Source organism: Phyllobates terribilis, unplaced genomic scaffold (assembly GCF_046119375.1).
Source record: "Phyllobates terribilis strain yellow unplaced genomic scaffold, ASM4611937v1 Scaffold_3__8_contigs__length_932513732, whole genome shotgun sequence".
NCBI classification, from domain to species: Eukaryota; Metazoa; Chordata; class Amphibia; order Anura; family Dendrobatidae; genus Phyllobates; species Phyllobates terribilis.
Genome location: NW_027362763.1, coordinates 532,360,162 through 532,380,137, shown reverse-complemented (window position 1 = coordinate 532,380,137; position 19,976 = coordinate 532,360,162). Strand labels below are relative to the sequence as shown.

Here is a 19,976-nt window from a genome sequence, read left to right as displayed (position 1 = left end):
AAAAAACCTGAAGGTCTGAACTGAAACGTAAGTTGATGTGCATGCAAAATGTAAATGCATGTTCACACAAGGCCATTAAACAGAGAGAAACCAAAGACAAGAAAAATACCCAAATAACTGAAAGTAAATGTATAAATCGCACAGTGCAAAAATAATGATAAATAATAAAGGGTATTTTTCTTGTCTTTTGCTTCATATTGACAAAAATTTAGATTTCTCTGGAATAAGCCATCAGATTGCAGATATCAAGTGTAGTTAGATTTAAAAAATTTTATATATATATATATATATATATATATATATATATATATATATATAATATAATATTACAGACCAAAAGTTTGGACACACCTTCTCATTTAAAGATTTTTCTGTATTTTCATGACTATGAAAATTGTACATTCACACTGAAGGCATCAAAACTATGAATTAACACATTCATTACTTAGCTGCTTTTTTCTTGCCATAATACAAATTCTAACAGTCTATTCAGTAGGACTATCAGCTGTGTATCCACCAGACTTCTGCACAACACAGCTGATGGTCCCAACCCCATTTATAAGGTAAGAAATCCCACTTATTAAACCTGACAGGGCACACCTGTGAAGTGAAAACCATTTCTGGTGACTACCTCTTGAAGTTCATCAAGAGAATGCCAAGAGTGTGCAAAGCAGTCATCAAAGCAAAAGGTGGCTACTTTGAAGAACCTAGAATATAAGACATATTTTCAGTTGTTTCACACTTTTTTGTTAAGTATATAATTTCAAATGTGTTAATTGATAGTTTTGATGCCTTCAGTGTCAATGTACAATTTTCATAGTCAAGAAAATACAGAAAAATCTTTAAATGAGAAGGTGTGTCCAAACTTTTGGTCTGTACTGTATATATGGTGATTTATTGGCATAATCATATCAGTGGCAACGTTTCGTTCCTAGTGAGGAACTTTTTGTAGGCACTTTCCATGTCTGCAGATCGGTGTGGGTAGGGGTCCTGCTAAAATGGAAAGTGCCTACAAAAGTATACATACAAAGAATGAATTAAAAGTTCTTTTTATTCTTTTCAAGAATTAATTAAAGGGTTTGTCTCAGAGACAACTCCCACACAATTCCTATCACTCCCAATGTCCTGCATGCCAAAGGGTGATTGAACTCCTGAAGATTGACATTTCATCTTGCAACATGGCTGAGTTACTGGCTCATCCTGTGTGAATTCTCATGCGGCAAGCAGATCCAGCAATCTGACTGGCTTCAGAGCAATGCTTGCAAGCGCACTAACCTTACCTATGAAACCGGATACCTCTGATAGACTACAGACATACCTTATAACTTTGAATGATAGAAAGAGGGATTCGCCCTGCGGTGCACATAGTGTGCCATGCTAATTTCTGTTTTCCACCAAGCCAGTACCCTAACCCTGCCCAGTTCTTTATATGTGCCCACGTCAAAATATTGCTCTTAGTAAAGCCCATAGTGTATCCACACAGCATGGTAAGCCATTCCTTGCCCCAACGATGTCCTTCACTCACAGTATGATGCCCCCACAGCTTTTCACACTGTTAGAGGCCCCCATAGTACATTGCCCCACATGCAGTGTGATGCTACATCAGCACACACAAATCTGTAAAATCAACACGCAAATACTCAACTCTCCTACAACATCCACACATCCTGTGTCCTTCTCCTCTTCTCCTACAACAGCCACACATTGCTTGTGTCCTGCTCCTCTTCTCCTACAACTCCCATACATTCTCTGTGTCCTGCTCCTCTTCTCCTACAACAGCCACACATTCCCTGTGTCCTTCTTCTCTTCTCCTACAACTCTCACACATTCCCTGTGTCCTGCTCCTTTTCTCCTACAACTCTCACACATTCCCTGTGTCCTGCTCCTTTTCTCCTACAACTCTCACACATTCCCTGTGTCCTGCTCCTTTTCTCCTACAACTCTCACACATTCCCTGTGTCCTGCTCCTTTTCTCCTACAACTCTCACACATTCCCTGTGTCCTGCTCCTTTTCTCCTACAACTCTCACACATTCCCTGTGTCCTGCTCCTTTTCTCCTACAACTCTCACACATTCCCTGTGTCCTGCTCCTTTTCTCCTACAACTCTCACACATTCCCTGTGTCCTGCTCCTTTTCTCCTACAACTCTCACACATTCCCTGTGTCCTGCTCCTCTTCTCCTACAACAGCCACACATTCCCTGTGTCCTTCTTCTCTTCTCCTACAACACTCACACATTCCCTGTGTCCTTCTTCTCTTCTCCTACAACACTCACACATTCCGTGTCCTGCTCTTCTTCTACAACAGCCACACATTGCCTGTATCCTGCTCCTCTTCTACAACTCATACATTGCCTGTCCTGTTCCTTTTCTTCTACAACAGCCACACATTCCCTGTGTCCTGCTCCTTTTCTCCTACAACTCTCACACATTCCCTGTGTCCTGCTCCTTTTCTCCTACAACTCTCACACATTCCCTGTGTCCTGCTCCTCTTCTCCTACAACTCACACATTCCCTGTGTCCTGCTCCTTTTCTCCTACAACTCTCACACATTCCCTGTGTCCTGCTCCTTTTCTCCTACAACTCTCACACATTCCCTGTGTCCTGCTCCTCTTCTGTTACAACACTCACACATTCCCTGTGTCCTGCTCCTCTTCTCCTACAACTCTCACACATTCCCTGTGTCCTCCTTTTCTCCTACAACTCTCACACATTCCCTGTGTCCTGCTCCTTTTCTCCTACAACACTCACACATTCCCTGTGTCCTGCTCCTCTTCTCCTACAACTCTCACACATACCCTGTGTCCTGCTCCTCTTCTCCTACAACTCACACATTCCCTGTGTCCTGCTCCTCTTCTGTTACAACACTCACACATTCCCTGTGTCCTGCTCCTCTTCTCCTACAACTCTCACACATTCCCTGTGTCCTGCTCCTCTTCTCCTACAACTCTCACACATTCCCTGTGTCCTGCTCCTCTTCTCCTACAACTCTCACACATTCCCTGTGTCCTGCTCCTTTTCTCCTACAACTCTCACACATTCCCTGTGTCCTGCTCCTCTTCTCCTACAACTCACACATTCCCTGTGTCCTGCTCCTTTTCTCCTACAACTCTCACACATTCCCTGTGTCCTGCTCCTTTTCTCCTACAACTCTCACACATTCCCTGTGTCCTGCTCCTTTTCTCCTACAACTCTCACACATTCCCTGTGTCCTGCTCCTTTTCTCCTACAACTCTCACACATTCCCTGTGTCCTGCTCCTTTTCTCCTACAACTCTCACACATTCCCTGTGTCCTGCTCCTTTTCTCCTACAACTCTCACACATTCCCTGTGTCCTGCTCCTCTTCTGTTACAACACTCACACATTCCCTGTGTCCTGCTCCTCTTCTGTTACAACACTCACACATTCCCTGTGTCCTGCTCCTCTTCTGTTACAACTCTCACACATTCCCTGTGTCCTGCTCCTCTTCTCCTACAACTCTCACACATTCCCTGTGTCCTGCTCCTCTTCTCCTACAACTCACACATTCCCTGTGTCCTGCTCCTCTTCTGTTACAACACTCACACATTCCCTGTGTCCTGCTCCTCTTCTACAACTCTCACACATTCCCTGTGTCCTCCTTTTCTCCTACAACTCTCACACATACCCTGTGTCCTGCTCCTCTTCTCCTACAACTCACACATTGCCTGTGTCCTGCTCCTTTTCTCCTACAACTCTCACACATTCCCTGTGTCCTGCTCCTCTTCTCCTACAACTCACACATTCCCTGTGTCCTGCTCCTTTTCTCCTACAACTCTCACACATTCCCTGTGTCCTGCTCCTTTTCTCCTACAACTCTCACACATTCCCTGTGTCCTGCTCCTCTTCTCCTACAACTCACACATTCCCTGTGTCCTGCTCCTTTTCTCCTACAACTCTCACACATTCCCTGTGTCCTGCTCCTCTTCTCCTACAACTCACACATTCCCTGTGTCCTGCTCCTCTTCTCCTACAACTCTCACACATTCCCTGTGTCCTGCTCCTCTTCTACAACTCTCACATATCCCCTGTGTCTTGCTCCTCTTCTCCTACAACTCTCACACATTCCCTGTGTCCTGCTCCTCTTCTCCTACAACTCTCACACATTCCCTGTGTCCTGCTCCTCTTCTCCTACAACTCTCACACATTCCCTGTGTCCTGCTCCTCTTCTGTTACAACTCTCACACATTCCCTGTGTCCTGCTCCTCTTCTGTTACAACTCTCACACATTCCCTGTGTCCTGCTCCTCTTCTGTTACAACTCTCACACATTGCCTGTGTCCTGCTCCTCTTCTCCTACAACTCTCACACATTCCCTGTGTCCTGCTCCTCTTCTCCTACAACTCTCACACATTCCCTGTGTCCTGCTCCTCTTCTGTTACAACTCTCACTCATTGCCTGTGTCCTGCTCCTCTTCTCCTACAACTCTCACACATTCCCTGTGTCCTGCTCCTCTTCTCCTACAACTCTCACACATTCCCTGTGTCCTGCTCCTCTTCTGTTACAACTCTCACACATTCCCTGTGTCCTGCTCCTCTTCTGTTACAACTTTCACACATTCCCTGTGTCCTGCTCCTCTTCTGTTACAACTCTCACACATTCCCTGTGTCCTGCTCCTCTTCTGTTACAACTCTCACACATTCCCTGTGTCCTGCTCCTCTTCTGTTACAACTCTCACACATTCCCTGTGTCCTGCTCCTCTTCTGTTACAACTCTCACACATTCCCTGTGTCCTGCTCCTCTTCTGTTACAACTCTCACACATTGCCTGTGTCCATCTCCTCTTCTTCTACAACAGCCACACATTGTCTGTGTCCTGCTCCTTTTCTCCACTGCCTAGTCACGGAACACGAGAATGTCTTGTGACCAGAAGGTCCAGGCAGGGCTTTCTATGATTATATAGACTGAAGAGTGGAGGAAGGAGCTGATGTTTCCCTGTGCCATTGTTATAGCCACCTGTATCTGCGACATTAGGGCACAAATACAGTTGAAGTGGGGATATACTCCCAACCTCCCAGAATAGCGTGACAGCTCCCCAAATTTGAGACCGTCCCCTGGGTCTGCGTAGGTTGAGGGGTATGTACAGAGGTGGCAGGTAAACTAGGCAATGTGCGTAAACTATGGAATTAAAAATCCTTCCATTATTGAGAGCAGAGAGGATTTTTAAGAAGCAAATTGATTGCAAGGTTGGTTGTTTGTTTTTACAAGCACTTTTGAATTTTACCCATATATCTTGATGAGAAAACCCCCTTTAATGTTAACCTGACAGCTGATCCACAGACATCATGTATGAGACAGTGGCTACACCATTCCTGCCATATGTGTTTAACTCTGAAATGCTGCAGCCGTGGCGGTTCAGAGGAAAGTGTAGTTTAATAGCTGCGCTGTAGACTAGTTGTACAGCTGTGTCCTCTGCGGCTCCTCTCCGCCCGCTGCCCTGCAGTTAAAAACCTACCCCCCCGCATATGTGATAGTGCTTGCATCAATGGCAGGGGCTTGCTTTATTATAACTTTGTTCTCAGCCAAATGGTTAGACAGAGAGGGTCCCTTTATCGTAATGGCACCCCTGGAGATGTTGGCTTGGCGGCTTATGGGTTTCAATGGCAGTGGAGGCCCTACAAAAAGCCCTGGGCTGCCTGTGTAGTTTTTTTTATTGTTTCTGGATAACTTTACAGATAAACTCTATCCCCCCACCTCACCCCCAATTTTTTCATGAATGTTTTTATTGTGACAACGTGCAAAACTTTAAACTGTATATTTGGTATTCCTGCAATCGTAATGACTGCAGAATAGAGCTGTCATGTGTGCTTACAATTGCTCATTTTGCCCTTTTACTCCGCTAATTCTTCTGTTTTCCATTAGTTCTATGACGTCATGTGATTAAAAACTGACTATCTGAATCCTTCTCTGCTCTATGTAGAAACAAAAAATCTCTTTTCCCTGTAGGAGTCATGAGTCACTGCAAAAGTCCCTGGCAGGGGGAGGAGGGAGCAGCTGGGTCAGGATGTGACGAGGGGAATGATAAATGCAGGGACAAGAGACTTCCTGTTTCTACATAGAGAAGAATTATCTGGGTAGAAAAGCAGAATAAGCAATTGTAAGTACACAGTGCTATATAATATGAAGAATGTAATATATTAAGAGGATAAAAACTTTGGCAGTGCCTCTTTTAGAACCTTATTAGGAGGCTGATAATGTGCTGCTAGTACATTGACAGGCTCCCTTTTAAACCCCTTTCCGACGTGGTCAGTAATAGTACGCACCACATCGGAAAGGCCGGTTCAGCGGGGGCTCCGGCGCTGAGCCCGCACTGAACCGGGCACATGTCAGCTGATTCTTACAGCTGACATGTGCCCGCAACAGCCGCGGGTGGAATCGCGATCCACCTGCGGCTGTTAACCAGTTAAACGCCGCTGTCGTGATCACGGGTCACTGATGGGTGGGCATGGCAACCCGGGGTCTGCAGCACACCCCTCTGGTTGTCATGGAAAGATTGCTATGAGCACCACCTAGTGGTCGGCGCTCATAGCACAGGAGCATTTCTCCTGCATACAGGCAATTTGCTCGTATGCAGCAGAAGCAATCAGAAAACTGCAGCTTCTAGTCTCCTATGCAGAAAGTGTAAAAAAAAATGTTTTAAAAATCTAAAAAAATAAAATAAAAGTTTAAATCACCCCCTTTCTTCCCATTCAAAATAAAATAATAATAAAAAAAAAACCACACACACGTATTTTTGGTATCGCCGCGTTCAGAATCGCGCGATCTATCAATATAAAAAAGAATTAATCCGATTGGTAAACGGCGTAGCGAGAAAAAAATTCTAAACGCCAGAATTACGTTTTGGTCGCCGCAACATTGCAGTAAAATGCAATAACAGACGATCAAAACATCAGATCTACCCCAAAATAGTATCAATAAAAACGTCACCTTGGCACGCAAAAAATAAGCCCTCACCCGGCCCCAGATCCCGAAAAATGGAGACGCTACAGGTCTCGGAAAATGGCACCATTTATTTTTTAGCAAACTTTGGATTTTTTTTTCACCACTTAAAAAAAAATAACCTATACATGTTTGCTGTCTACAAACTCGTAATGACCTGGAGAATAATAATGGCAGGTCAGTTTTAGCATTCAGTGAACGTGGTAAAAAAACAAAAAAAAAACAAACTGTGGAATTGCATTTTTTTTGCTATTTCACCGCACTTGGAATTTTTTTCCCATTTTTCAGTACACGATATGATAAAACTAGTGATGGTGTTTAAAAGTACAACTCGTCCAGCAAAAATTAAGCCCTCACATGGCCATATTAACCGAAAATAAAAAGGCTATGGCTCTGGGAAGAAGGGGAGCAAAAAACGAAAAAGCAAAAAGGAAAATGCTCCGGTCATGAAGGGGTTTAAAATAATAATAAAAAAAAATACAACCCTCAATTACAAAATATTAGCTCTCATTTCTATGAAGTAAATATTAATAATATCAATTAGTGCCAAAGCAGCCCAAGTGTTTAAAGGAATCTGTCACTAGGTTTTTGATATGCAATCTGAGAGCAGCACGATGTAGGGACAAAAACTCTTATTTTAGCCATGTGTCACTTACTGAGCTGCTTGCTGCAGTTTTGATACAATCACTGTTTTATCTGTTGCTGATCTAACAGTTCTCTGAATGCTGAGCTCTCAATAACCCTGCGCACACCACTGATTAACAGCTTTCTGCTTATGCACGCAGAAAGTTGCCAAACAGTGGTGGAAGCGAGGGTACAGTGAGAAGAAAGACTATGGCACAATTAGTCCTAAAGTGATAATATCCTGCTAATAAAACACTGATTTTATTGAAACAACAAGAATCAACCCAGTAAGTGACACATTGGTGTAATCAGGGTCTCAGTCCCTACACAATGCTGCTCTCAGATTACATAACAAAAACCTGGTGACAGATTTCCTTTATGGGGAATAATACAAAAACTTTGCTTTTTGACACATTATACTTTTATTTCTCTCTTGCAGAAATTCATAGGACCTGGAGTGTTAGAAGCTAAAGAGTATGAAGCTGTGAAGAGACCTGACATTGCTTCTTTGGTAGATGCCCCATGTCTGTTAGATGACAATGACCTGATGTACACCAGATTCCGGTAATTATCTGATCGTATTACTTTCAAAATTAATCTGTCATCAGATTTATCCTCTTCAAAGTAACGGAGACCCTGATTCCAGCGTTATACTAGTTATCTAAACAATGAGCTCAATCACATATATATATATATATATTATACACAGTATAGACCAAAAGTTTGGACACACCTTCTCATTTAAATATTTTTCTGTATTTTTATGACTATGAAAATTGTACATTCACACTGAAGGCATCAAAACTATGAATTAACTATGTTGAGCGAGTACGCTCGGGCCGAGTTCCGAGTATTTACAGCTGCTCGGTGATATGGTTGAATCGCTCCCGTGTGCATGATTTGCAACTGTTTGACAGTTTTATTACATGTGAGGAATGTGTAAGAAATAGACATTCCTCACATGTAATAAAACTGTCAAACACTTGCAAATTATGTACACGGGAGCGATTCAAACATATCACCGAGCAGCTGTAAATACTCTGAGCTCGGCCCGAGCATACTCGGCGAAAGGGTTAATAGAACATACTCGCTCAACACTAGAATTAACACATGTGGAATTATATACTTAACAAAAAAGTGTGAAACAACTGAAAATATGTCTTATATTCTAGGTTCTTCAAAGTAGCCACCTTTTGCTTTGATGACTGCTTTGCACACTCTTGGCATTCTCTTGATGAGTTTCAAGAGGTAGTCACCGGAAATGGTCTTCCAACAATCTTGAAGGAGTTCCCAGAGATGCTTAGCACTTGTTGGCCCTTTTGCCTTCACTCTGCGGTCCAGCTCACCCCAAACCATCTCGATTGGGTTCAGGTCTGGTGACGGTGGAGGCCAGGTCATCTGGCGTAGCACCCCATCACTCTCCTTCTTGGTCAAATAGCCCTTACACAGCCTGGAGGTGTGTTTGGGGTTATTGTCCTGTTGAAAAATAAATGATGGTCCAACTAAACGCAAACCGGATGGAATAGCATGCCGCTGCAAGATGCTGTGGTAGCCATGCTGGTTCAGTATGCCTTCAATTTTGGATAAATCCCCAACAGTGTCACCAGCAAAGCACCCCCACACCATCACACCTCCTCTTCCATGCTTCACGGTGGGAACCAGGCATGTAGAGTCCATCCGTTCACCCTTTCTGCGTTGTACAAAGACACGGTGGTTGGAACCAAAGATCTCAAATTTGGACTCATCAGACCAAAGCACAGATTTCCACTAGTCTACTGTCCATTCCCTGTGTTCTTTAGCCCAAACAAGTCTCTTCTGCTTGTTGCCTGTCCTTAGCAGTGGTTTCCTAGCAGCTCTTTTACCATGAAGGCCTGCTGCACAAAGTCTCCTCTTAACAGTTATTGTAGAGATGTGTCTGCTGCTAGAACTCTGTGTGGCATTGACCTGGTCTCTAATCTGAGCTGCTGTTAACCTGCAATTTCTGAGGCTGGTGACTTGGATAAACTTATCCTCAGAAGCGGAGGTGACTCTTGATCTTCCTTTCCTGGGACGGTCCTCATGTCAGCCAGTTTCTTTGTAGCGCTTGATGGTTTTTGCAACTGCACTTGGGGACACTTTCAAATTTTTTCCCAATTTTTTCGGACTGACTGACCTTCATTTCTTAAAGTAATGATGGCCACTCGTTTTTCTTTACTTAGCTGCTTTTTTCTTGCCATAATACAAATTCTAACAGTCTATTCAGTAGGACTATCAGCTGTGTATCCACCAGACTTCTGCACAACACAGCTGATGGTCCCAACCCCATTTATAAGGCAAGAAATCCCACTTATTAAACCTGACAGGGCACACCTGTGAAGTGAAAACCATTTCCGGTGACTACCTCTTGAAGCTCATCAAGAGAATGCCAAGAGTGTGCAAAGCAGTATCAAAGCAAAAGGTGGCTACTTTGAAGAACCTAGAATATAAGACATATTTTCAGTTGTTTCACACTTTTTTGTTAAGTATATAATTCCACATGTGTTAATTCATAGTTTTGATGCCTTCAGTGTGAATGTGTCATGAAAATACAGAAAAATATTTAAATGTGAAGGTGTGTCCAAACTTTTGGTCTGTACTGTGTGTGTGTGTGTGTGTGTGTGTGTGTGTGTGTGTGTGTGTATATATATATATATATATATATATATATATATATATATATATATATATATATATATATATATATATATATATATATATATATATATATATATATATATATATATATATATATATATATATATATATATATATAAAATGTGTGTGTGGACATTGGTTAGGCTACTGCTGTAACGGCTTGAGTATATATGACACTGCACTGATCAATTATCGTTATGGCCTCTGTCAGGTAATTGCATAGATGATGCTCAGTGACAATAGTAAATGGCCCAGTAATACAATATGGGAGAAGAAAGGTGACCCTCACCATAAGGGTCTTGGTATCTTTATTGGCTAAGAAATAGCACCTGACCTGTTACAGGAGAGCGTGGGTGCACGCAGGTGCCGACCATTTCCTCTTATTGTGCTGCTTCGTTTGGTGTGACTAGTAAGACAAATAAATATACCAAGATACTTCTTACTTCTGGTGAGCTCTGATTGTCTTCTGCCATATTGTATGAGCTCAGTCTAACCCCACCTGCACCCAGAGCTGTGGAGTCGGAGTCAGAGAGTCATAGTCCATTTTGGAGGAGTCTGTATAAAATGGACCGACTCCTAAAATATATAATAAATTGGGTACAGTAATTCAATGCCGTTTGTGGGGAATATTTTTTCATAAGAATTTGGGAAAGTTCTGAAATGTCCTATAAATGTCTGTCCTATCCCTGATCTAAGGGTCTAGACTTTTAGCTGAGATGAATCTGTGCTACAGTAAATTTTTCACTTAAATATGAGCCACGTATGAGGGAGTCGGAGTCATGGAGTCGGTGTCATGGAAACTGAGGAGTCGGGGGTTTGGCTTACCCACTCCACAGCCCTGCCTGCACCATTGATTTACAGCTTTCTGTCTACACTGTGCATAGACAACGCTGACAGTGGCGAGGGACATGGTTAGCCGGAGCTCATGAATATTAAGGACTGCATAGCAGGAGCTGATCATTGAGAGGACTAGCAGAGCTGCAGCAGATAACACAATGATTTATCAAAACTACAGCAAGGAGCCCAGTAACATCACTGGATTCGGGGTCTCGGCCCCCACATCATGCTGCTCTCAGATGCTCTCAGCATAAACCTGGTGACAGATTCCCTTTAGTAACTACTACTTTTTAATGGTTCTGTAGTGACAGTGACCTTTTTCATCAGACACGATCTTCCATCCAACAAGTCAATGGACCCGAATAATTCAGACTCAGGATTTCTGACTATGATGTCGGCCAAGAGAGTGTGTGAAAAGAGTCTCCTTCCTGCAGACGATCATGCCTTTCAGAAAATCGCAGCTTTGGAAGATGAGCTGCTGCAGCTGAGAGCGCAGATTGCTGCCATTGTTGCCCTACAACAGTCACAAGCCGCACAGTCTCGTAAGCCATTGTTTTTGTAATCCTTATTAATCACTTAATGGGTTAAACAGGTCAAGCTTTTGCTATGTATTTGGTATGATTTGATCTCGTTTTTGTTTCTCAGATACAGAATCAATGTGCTCATTTGGCAGCCCAGGCAATGCCCTCCCACCCCCATCTTCAGCTTCTACACCACTTTCCACACAGTTCTTACAATGTACAACACCAGTAGCTCCGCCGCCCCCTCCTCCTCCTCCTCCACCACCCCCAGCCCCATCTACCCAACTAAAATCTGCACTTGATCTTATAAGAGAACATAAAGCTTCTCACAAATGCAGCCCAACGGAAAGCGAGGCTTCAGAGAAAGGCAGTGTGGATCAGCTCCCCAGTATGATGGATGTGTTAAAAGGCATGAATTCCATCAAGCTTCGGGCGGTCGAAAGGTAAGATCATTTTATAGATTTACAATGAATGTAGCAGTGGCGTGAATGCTTGAGAAGGCTCAAATATAATGTCTCTTTCAAGCCCCATTCATGGTAGGGGTCTTTCATGCGGACCTCCTGCGGTCAGCAGGCTTATCCTGTGGATAGGTGATAATTTTAACTTTGCAAGTTAACTTATGTAAACATGATTTCAATAATTCTGTTAGATTTAACATTTCAGAGTAGTCTGTCCCTAATTATAAATATGCTGTATTAGCCCCACTAATAGGATCTTAGACAAGTCTTTTCCGAAAATGGATAGCAGGTGAATGATGCGTTTTCGTAGAAAGTCTGTAAAAAAAAATCTTATTAGACATAGCAGCAATAAATGAAAAATGGTTTGTATGAAGAGCTAAGTTATAGCCTGTCAGCCCGTCTGTTACAGAATGGCAGTGATGTTTATGTTCACCCCTTTTTCGCTTTAGATCCCCTGGTGGGACACCCTTAACCAGGAAAGACAAGAAGAGACGTTCGCTTAATGATCCCACAGACCCTGCAGCCATTATAGCCAAAGCCTTGAAGCAGAAGTTTGCGCACAGAAATGGTGATGACTCTGTCGATAAAGAAAATAGATCTCATGAGGAGTCTCCGTTCTCCAGTCCTGAAGCCCCAATGGTACTGTTTGTAAATCTTACATGACTGACCAACCGAAAATCAGGCGTATGAAAGATCATGAATGGGAGGTTTGTTGCTGGATCTTTAAAGGGTTTATCCAGGACTACAGGACTATTATTTTTTTACTATAAGCCTAAAAACTAACAGGCTGGTTGTTACTAACAGAGGCAACTACCTGCCTGTTGTATCCGGCTCGGAGAGGTCACCGACCACTGTCGCCGGCGATTCAGCTGCTCCAAGTCAAGAGAGCAGCTCTTCTTCTTCCAGGCAGCTCTGTCGATGGGGCGTGGCTGCCGACGTTAGGCAACTTGTGAGTCGGCTGACAATCAGCATGACGTTGGCAGTCATGATTAGTGTTGAGCATTCCGATACCGCGAATATCGGTCGATACCCGATATTTCAGTATCGGAGTTCCGATACTTTTAGAATATCGAATACTGGAATCGGAAGTTCCCATAATGCCTGCGCTCTGCAGTGTCTCTGAAGGATGACAAGCTGGATGGCAGCGCTCAGCTTACTGTACTTGTCATTTAGTGTTAAAGGATTTATTTAAAAAAATAATAGTGTTTTCATGCACCGTCTCTTTAAAAAAGCCGGCCGACAATTCAGCAGTGGTACCCGACAATTTAGAATAGAAAGAATAGAGCATCACACATAGATTAGATAGATAGAAACATGTCAGTCACATATATAAGAAGTACAGTGATAGTGTTGATTACTGTACTTGTCATTTAGTGTTAAAATAAAGGATTTATTAAAAAAAAATTGGCGTGGGGTTCCCCTTAATTTTAATCTCTAGCTGAGGTTAAGCAGACGGCTGGGGCAGATGTTTGAAGCCTGGGAAGGGGGTAATACCCACAGAGCTTCCCAGGCTACTAATATCAGCCCCCAGCTGAATACCTAGCCTTTACTAGCTATTAAAATGGGGGACCCCAAAAAAAATGACGTGGGGTCCCCCCTATTTTAATAGCTAGCAAAGGCTAGGCAGACCGCTGGGGGCTAATATTAATAGCCCAGGAAGAGTGCCATGAATATTGGCCCCCTCCCAGGCTAGAAACACCAGCCGTCAGCCGCCCCAGAAATGGCGCATCCATAAGATGCGCCAATTCTCGCACTTAGCCTCGCTCTTCCCACTGCCCTGTAGCGGTGGCAGTGGGGTAATAGGGCTGGAGTTGATGTCAGCTTATAATAGGTATTCAGCTGGGGGCTGATATTAGTAGCCTGGGAAGCTCCGTGGGTATTACCCCCTTCCCAGGCTTCGAACATCTGCCCCAGCCGTCTGCTTAACTTCCGCTAGAGACTAAAATTACGGGGAACCCCACCCCAATTTTTTTTTAAATAAATCCTTTATTTTAACACTAAATGACAAGTACAGTAATCAACACTATCACTGTACTTATTATATATGTGACTGACATGTTTCTATGTATCTAATCTATGTGTGATGCTCTATTCTTTCTATTCTAAATTGTCGGGTACCGATGCTGAATTGCCGGCCGGCCTTTTTAAAGAGGCGGTGCATGAAAACACTATTATTTTTTTAATAAATCCTTTAACACTAAATGACAAGTACAGTAAGCAACACTGTCACTGTACTTCTTATATATGTGACTGACATGTTTCTATGTATCTAATATATGTGTGATGCTCTATTCTTTCTGTTCTAAATTGTCGGGTACCGGTGTATGCCGCTGCTGAATTGCCGGCTTTTCATGTAATACATTCTACATTATTCTTAGTTGTTTTCCTTCATGTAGAATTAACCTACAAGGAAAGAAAGGGTTTATTTTCATTCCGATATTTCTGTCCCATTGACTTGCATTGGTTTCCGGTATCGGAATCGGCGATATCCGATATTTTTTGGGTATCGGTCCGATCCAATCCGATCCGATATTCCCGATATCGGAAGGTATCGCTCAACACTAGTCATGATCCATCAAGAGACCAGAGTGGAAGAGAAGCCGCTGCTCTGTAGACATGACATCAGCAGAAGCCGCTGAATCGCTGTGACCGCTCTGTGTCAGCAGAGATCGGTGCCGGGCACAACAGGCAGTTAGTTAGCAACTACATACTAGTGATGAGCGAGTATGTTTTGTTAACCCTTTCACTGAGTATGCTCGGGCGAGCATCGAGTATTTATAGCGTGCTCGGTGATATGTTTGAATCACTCCCGTGTGCATGATTTGCGACTGTTTGACAGCTTTAACCCCTTTACAGCCCATGACGTATTAATACGCATCAGTGCCCTGGGCTTTAAGAGCCTGACCCGTATTAGTACGTCAACACGATCGCGCGCGCACACAGGCTGTGCGGGCGCGATCGCCGCCGGGTGTCAGCTGATTGTCACAGCTGACACCCGGTACTATGTGCAGGGAGCGGTCCCGCACCGCTCCCGGCACATTAACCCCCGCAATGCTGCGATCGAAGTCGATCGCAGCATTGCGGTGGCAAGGAGAGGTGATCGGTATACTCGCCTCCTCTTCCGGCCTCCAGCGCTGTCTGACGCGGCTTCCCCTCGTGTTGCCATGACGACCCGATGTCGTCATGACAACATCCGGGTCACCAGGCAGCAGGAACATTGGTCATGCACAGTGCACGACCACACAATGTTCTCACTGTGCAGCGCTGACTGCCTGCATAGCACAGGGATGGTGCTCCATCCCTATGCTGTGCAGGCGATCAGAATAAAAAAAGTTAAAGTCCCAGAGTGGGGCAAAGTAAAAAAGTGTAAAAACTCCCAGAAAGTAAAAAAAAAAAAAAAAAATTGTAAAAATATTTTTAAAAAAATAAATAAAAATAATACACCAAAAATAAAAATATAATGTACCCATCAATAAATATTATTATGAAAAAAAAGCAAACAAACAATAAAAGTACACATATTTGGTATCGCCGCATCCTGAATGACCTGACCTATAAAACTGTCCCACTAGTTAACCCCTTCAGTGAACACGGTAAAAAATAAAAATAAAAAACAAAGCAAAAAACAATGCTTTATCATCATACCGCCAAACAAAAAATGGAATAACACTTGATCAAAAAGACGAATATAAATAAAAATGGTACCGCTGAAAACGTCATCTTGTCCCACAAAAAACAAGCCGCCATACAGCTCCATCATCTGAAAAATCAAAAAGTTATAGCTCTCAGAATAAAGCAATGCAAAAAAATATTTTTTCTATAAAATAGCTTTTATTGTGTAAAAGTGCCAAAACATAGAAAAACAGTATAAATGTGGTACCGCTGTAAACGTACTGACCCGAAGAATAAAGCTACCTTTTCAATTTTACCACACGCGGAACAGAATAAAAAAAAAGCAAAAAAACAATTCCTGAATTGTTGTTTTTTGTTTATTCTGCCTCCCAAAAATCGGAATAGAAAGCGCTGAAAAAATGTCACGTGCCTGAAAATAGCACCAATAAAAACGTCAACTCATCCCGCAAAAAACAAGCCATCACATGACTCTGTCTGCCAAAATATGGAAAAATTATAGCTCTCAAAATATGGCGATGCAAAAACTAGATTTTACAAAAAATGCGTCTTTTAGTGTGTGACATCTGTCAATCATAAAAACCCCATATGATTCTGGTATCTCTGTAATCGCACCGACCCGAAGAATAAGGTCGTCTAATCACTTATGCCGCACGAAGAACGGCGTAAAAAATAAACTCTCGGGTTAGGGCTGGGGTTGGGGTTGGGATTTTTTTCAAAACTAAGAAAAAAAGATGACGATATGGCGACTAGTGTTGAGCGCAAGTGCTCGCTACTTGAGTTTGCATCGGGTGCTCTGGTATACATTGAGTATCGTGGGTATTTGAGTGACATGCTCGAGTCTCCGCCCCATATGCTTCGCGGCCAAAAACTTTGCGGGGATTGCCTGCCATGCACGAGCGATCCCTGCATGTTTTTTTTGGGTGTCTAATAACCGTGAAACATGTGGGGCAGGGACTCGAGCACACGCAGTACATGGTGCATACCTGAGTACCCGATGCAAACTCAAGTAGCGAGGACTTGCGCTCAAGACTAATGACAACTTATTCAATATGATGACCTAATGTTATCAAATTCTCTGTCGTACCTCTGGGTTCAAAATGTTCACTATACCCCTTGATAAAATCCTTGAGGGGTCTAGTTTCCAAAATGGGGTCACTTGTGGGGGGTTTCCACTGTTTAGGCACACAGGGGCTCTCCAAACGCGACATGGTGTCCGCTAACAAATTGAATGGAAAATCGGCTCAAATTGTTAGCGGACACCATGTTGTGTTTGGAGAGCCCCTGTGTGCCTAAACATTGGAGCTCCCCCACAAGTGACCCCATTTTGGAAACTAGACCCCCCAAGGCACCTATCTAGATGCATAGTGAGCACTTGGAACCCCCAGGTGCTTCACAAATTGATTCGTAAAAATGAAAAAGTGGGAAAAAAAAACACTTTTTTATTTTTATGGATTAATTTGTGAAGCACCTGGGGGTTCCAAGTGCTCACTATGCATCTAGATAGGTGCCTTGGGGGGTCTAGTTTCCAAAATGGGGTCACTTGTGGGGGGTTTCCACTGTTTAGGCACATCAGGGGCTCTCCAAACGCAACATGGCGTCCGCTAATTATTCAAGCAAATTTTACAATCGAAAATTCAAATGGCGCTCCTTCCCTTCCGAGCCCTACTGTGCGCCCAAACAGTGGTTTTTCTCCACATATGGGGTATCTGTGTGCCCAGGGGAAATTGCACAACAAATTTTGGGGTCCATTTTTTCCTGTTACCCCTGCGAAAATAAAAAAAATTGGGTCTAAAGTAACATTTTTGTGGAAAAAGTTAAATGTTCATTTTTTTCTTCCACATTCCAAAAATTCCTGTGAAGCACCTGAAGGGTTAATAGAGTTATTGAATGTGGTTTTGAGCACCTTGAGGGGTGCAGTTTTTAGAATGGTGTCACTTTTGGGTATTTTCTGTCATAAAGACCTCTCAAAGTGACTTCAAATGTGATGTGGTCCCTAGAAAAATGGTTTTGTAAATTTTGTTGGAAAAATGAGAAATCGCTGGTCAACTTTTAACCCTTATAGCTCCATAACAAAAAAAAAATTTTGGTTCCAAAATTGTGCTGATGTAAAGTAAACATGTGGGAAATGTTATTTATTAACTATTTTGTGTGACATATCTCTCTGATTTAAGGGCATAAAAATTCAAATTTTGAAAATTGCAAAATTTTCTAAATTTTCGCCAAATTTCCGTTTTTTTCACAAATAAACGCAAGTGATATCGAAGAAATTTTACCACTATCATGAAGTACAATATGTCACGAAAAAACAATCTCAGAATCAGGGGGATCCGTTGAAGCGTTCCAGAGTAATTACCTCATAAAGTGACAGTGGTCAGAATTGTAAAAATCGGCCTGGTCATTAACGTGCAAACCACCCTCGGGGGTAAAGGGGTTAATACATGTGAGAAATGTGTAAGAAATAGACATTCCTCACATGTATTAAAGCTGTCAAACAGTCGCAAATCATGCACACGAGAGTGATTCAAACATATCACCGAGCAGCTATAAATACTCGGAGCTCGGCCCGAGCATACTCGGCGAAAGGGTTAATAGAACATACTCGCTCATCACTACTACCTACCTGTTAGTTCTTGGGTCAATAGTAAAAAAAAAAATTAAATAGTCCTAGATAACCCCTTTTAACATTATATACTTGGCAGCAATTATCTATTGTGTGACGTGGTCTTAAGACTAAGTCAACTGTGTAACATGGTCCTTTACTGTATAACATGGTCTGTTACTGTATAACATGGTCTATTAATGACCAGTGATAAGAAAGTATAAAAGCACGGACAACCCCATTTATTTGAAATATGGTTCCTAATGTTGGGGACCCTAGCTACAGGTATAGACGTTAATTGCTCTATAGGGGTTGTCCATCAGTAGAGACAAATTTTTTTTTTATTACTTAAATGCATGCATTTGACTCACCCCCTGGGCCGTGGGGCACCCGGAACCGGGCTTCTATGCGATGCTGGGGGTAGTAGTGGCAACCCGATCCCGTGGCCCAGATCAAATTGTGGCAGTCTATTTATCAGTGTTATGAATGTCCGACTACGCCACCCGTGGATTGCTTTCAGGGATGACCGCCGCTGCAAGGCAGACCGCTGAGGCTGGTGTTGGTGTGCAGCACAGGGGTAGGACAACTCCCCACGGGAAGAGTGTAGCCTCAGGGCAGTGTAGGTGAATGCTGGGGGTGATAGTGCAGGCCGCAATAGTAAGGGTTCAGAGTCCGCTTCAAACAGTCCAGGGTCTTTATTGTAGGTATTACTACTGACCCGACAGGAGTACCGGTTAGGAGTGGGCCTGGGTATCTGAGAGCATTCGGATGAGCCCCACTGGTCAGGGTGAGTGTGTAGGCCTACCGTTCTCTCTATGCTCTTTCTGACTATCCCCCTCTTCGTGGTATAATAGCCCACGTCCCTGAGCTGGCCGTGTACTTCGCCTGTATGGCTTGTGACTCGGGCCTTAGGTACCTTTTGCTTTCTCCTGCTGTACTGGTCCCTCTGTGTGGTGGAGCCTCCAGGCTTTTTAGGCCAAGGGACCTGAAATCCCTCGCGGGTTGGTTCTCTGCTGCTGGGCTTGCTACCCTGACAGCCTCGGACCCCAATGTCCGGTGGTGATTCTCTCAGCCAGGACTGGCTCTCGTCGCCTCTGTCCCTGGCTCGCAGTCTCTCCTCTGCCTCACGGACTCCTCAGCTGCTGCTGACCTGTCCCTTCCTCTGAGAACCCTTCTGGACACTTCAGAAGTGGGTTCTGGTCTCTCTAACCCTGCCCCAGTTCCAGCTTTTATAGGGACAGCCTGCTCCCCCTACTGGCCTGGGACAGGAGGTGCTGCATGCTAATAGTCCCTGACCAGGGAACCTCCCTCCTGCTCTCAGACACAGCCTTTAATGTTTGTGGCATCCAGGCCTGGGGTGACACACATTTTTGGCTAAAAATAATTTTTGTAATTGGATTTCATTGCAAATTTTGCACCGTTTGCCTTTTATAGTCTCTATCTTGCACTGTCTAAGAATCCATCAGTGAGCTTGTTATAACAGTTCAATAAGAGAGAACTGTTAAAAAAAAGTTACTCTCCTTTCCTTCTCTTGTTCTATGTCTTTTTCTGACCTCCTCTCAGCTCGTTTAAGACTACTGACAACATCAAAGTTGAATGTGTAGGGAAACACATAGTCTGTAAAAGCCAAATGGTGCAATATATTTAATGAAACCAAAATGCACAAAATATATCTT

General features: G+C 43.3%; 1 protein-coding gene across 2 annotated transcripts in view; it reads left to right on the top strand.

The window, feature by feature from the left end:
• The window catches only part of MTFR2 (mitochondrial fission regulator 2), a 46,702-nt gene that overhangs the window by 23,760 nt on the left and 2,966 nt on the right, over window positions 1-19,976 (top strand). For both annotated transcript variants that reach the window (XM_073671295.1, XM_073671296.1), the window contains exons 5-8: window positions 8,019-8,143; window positions 11,417-11,631; window positions 11,735-12,053; window positions 12,518-12,707. In XM_073671295.1, the coding sequence (XP_073527396.1) occupies window positions 8,019-8,143; window positions 11,417-11,631; window positions 11,735-12,053; window positions 12,518-12,707 (849 nt within the window). The remainder of the gene's footprint in view (window positions 1-8,018; window positions 8,144-11,416; window positions 11,632-11,734; window positions 12,054-12,517; window positions 12,708-19,976) is intronic.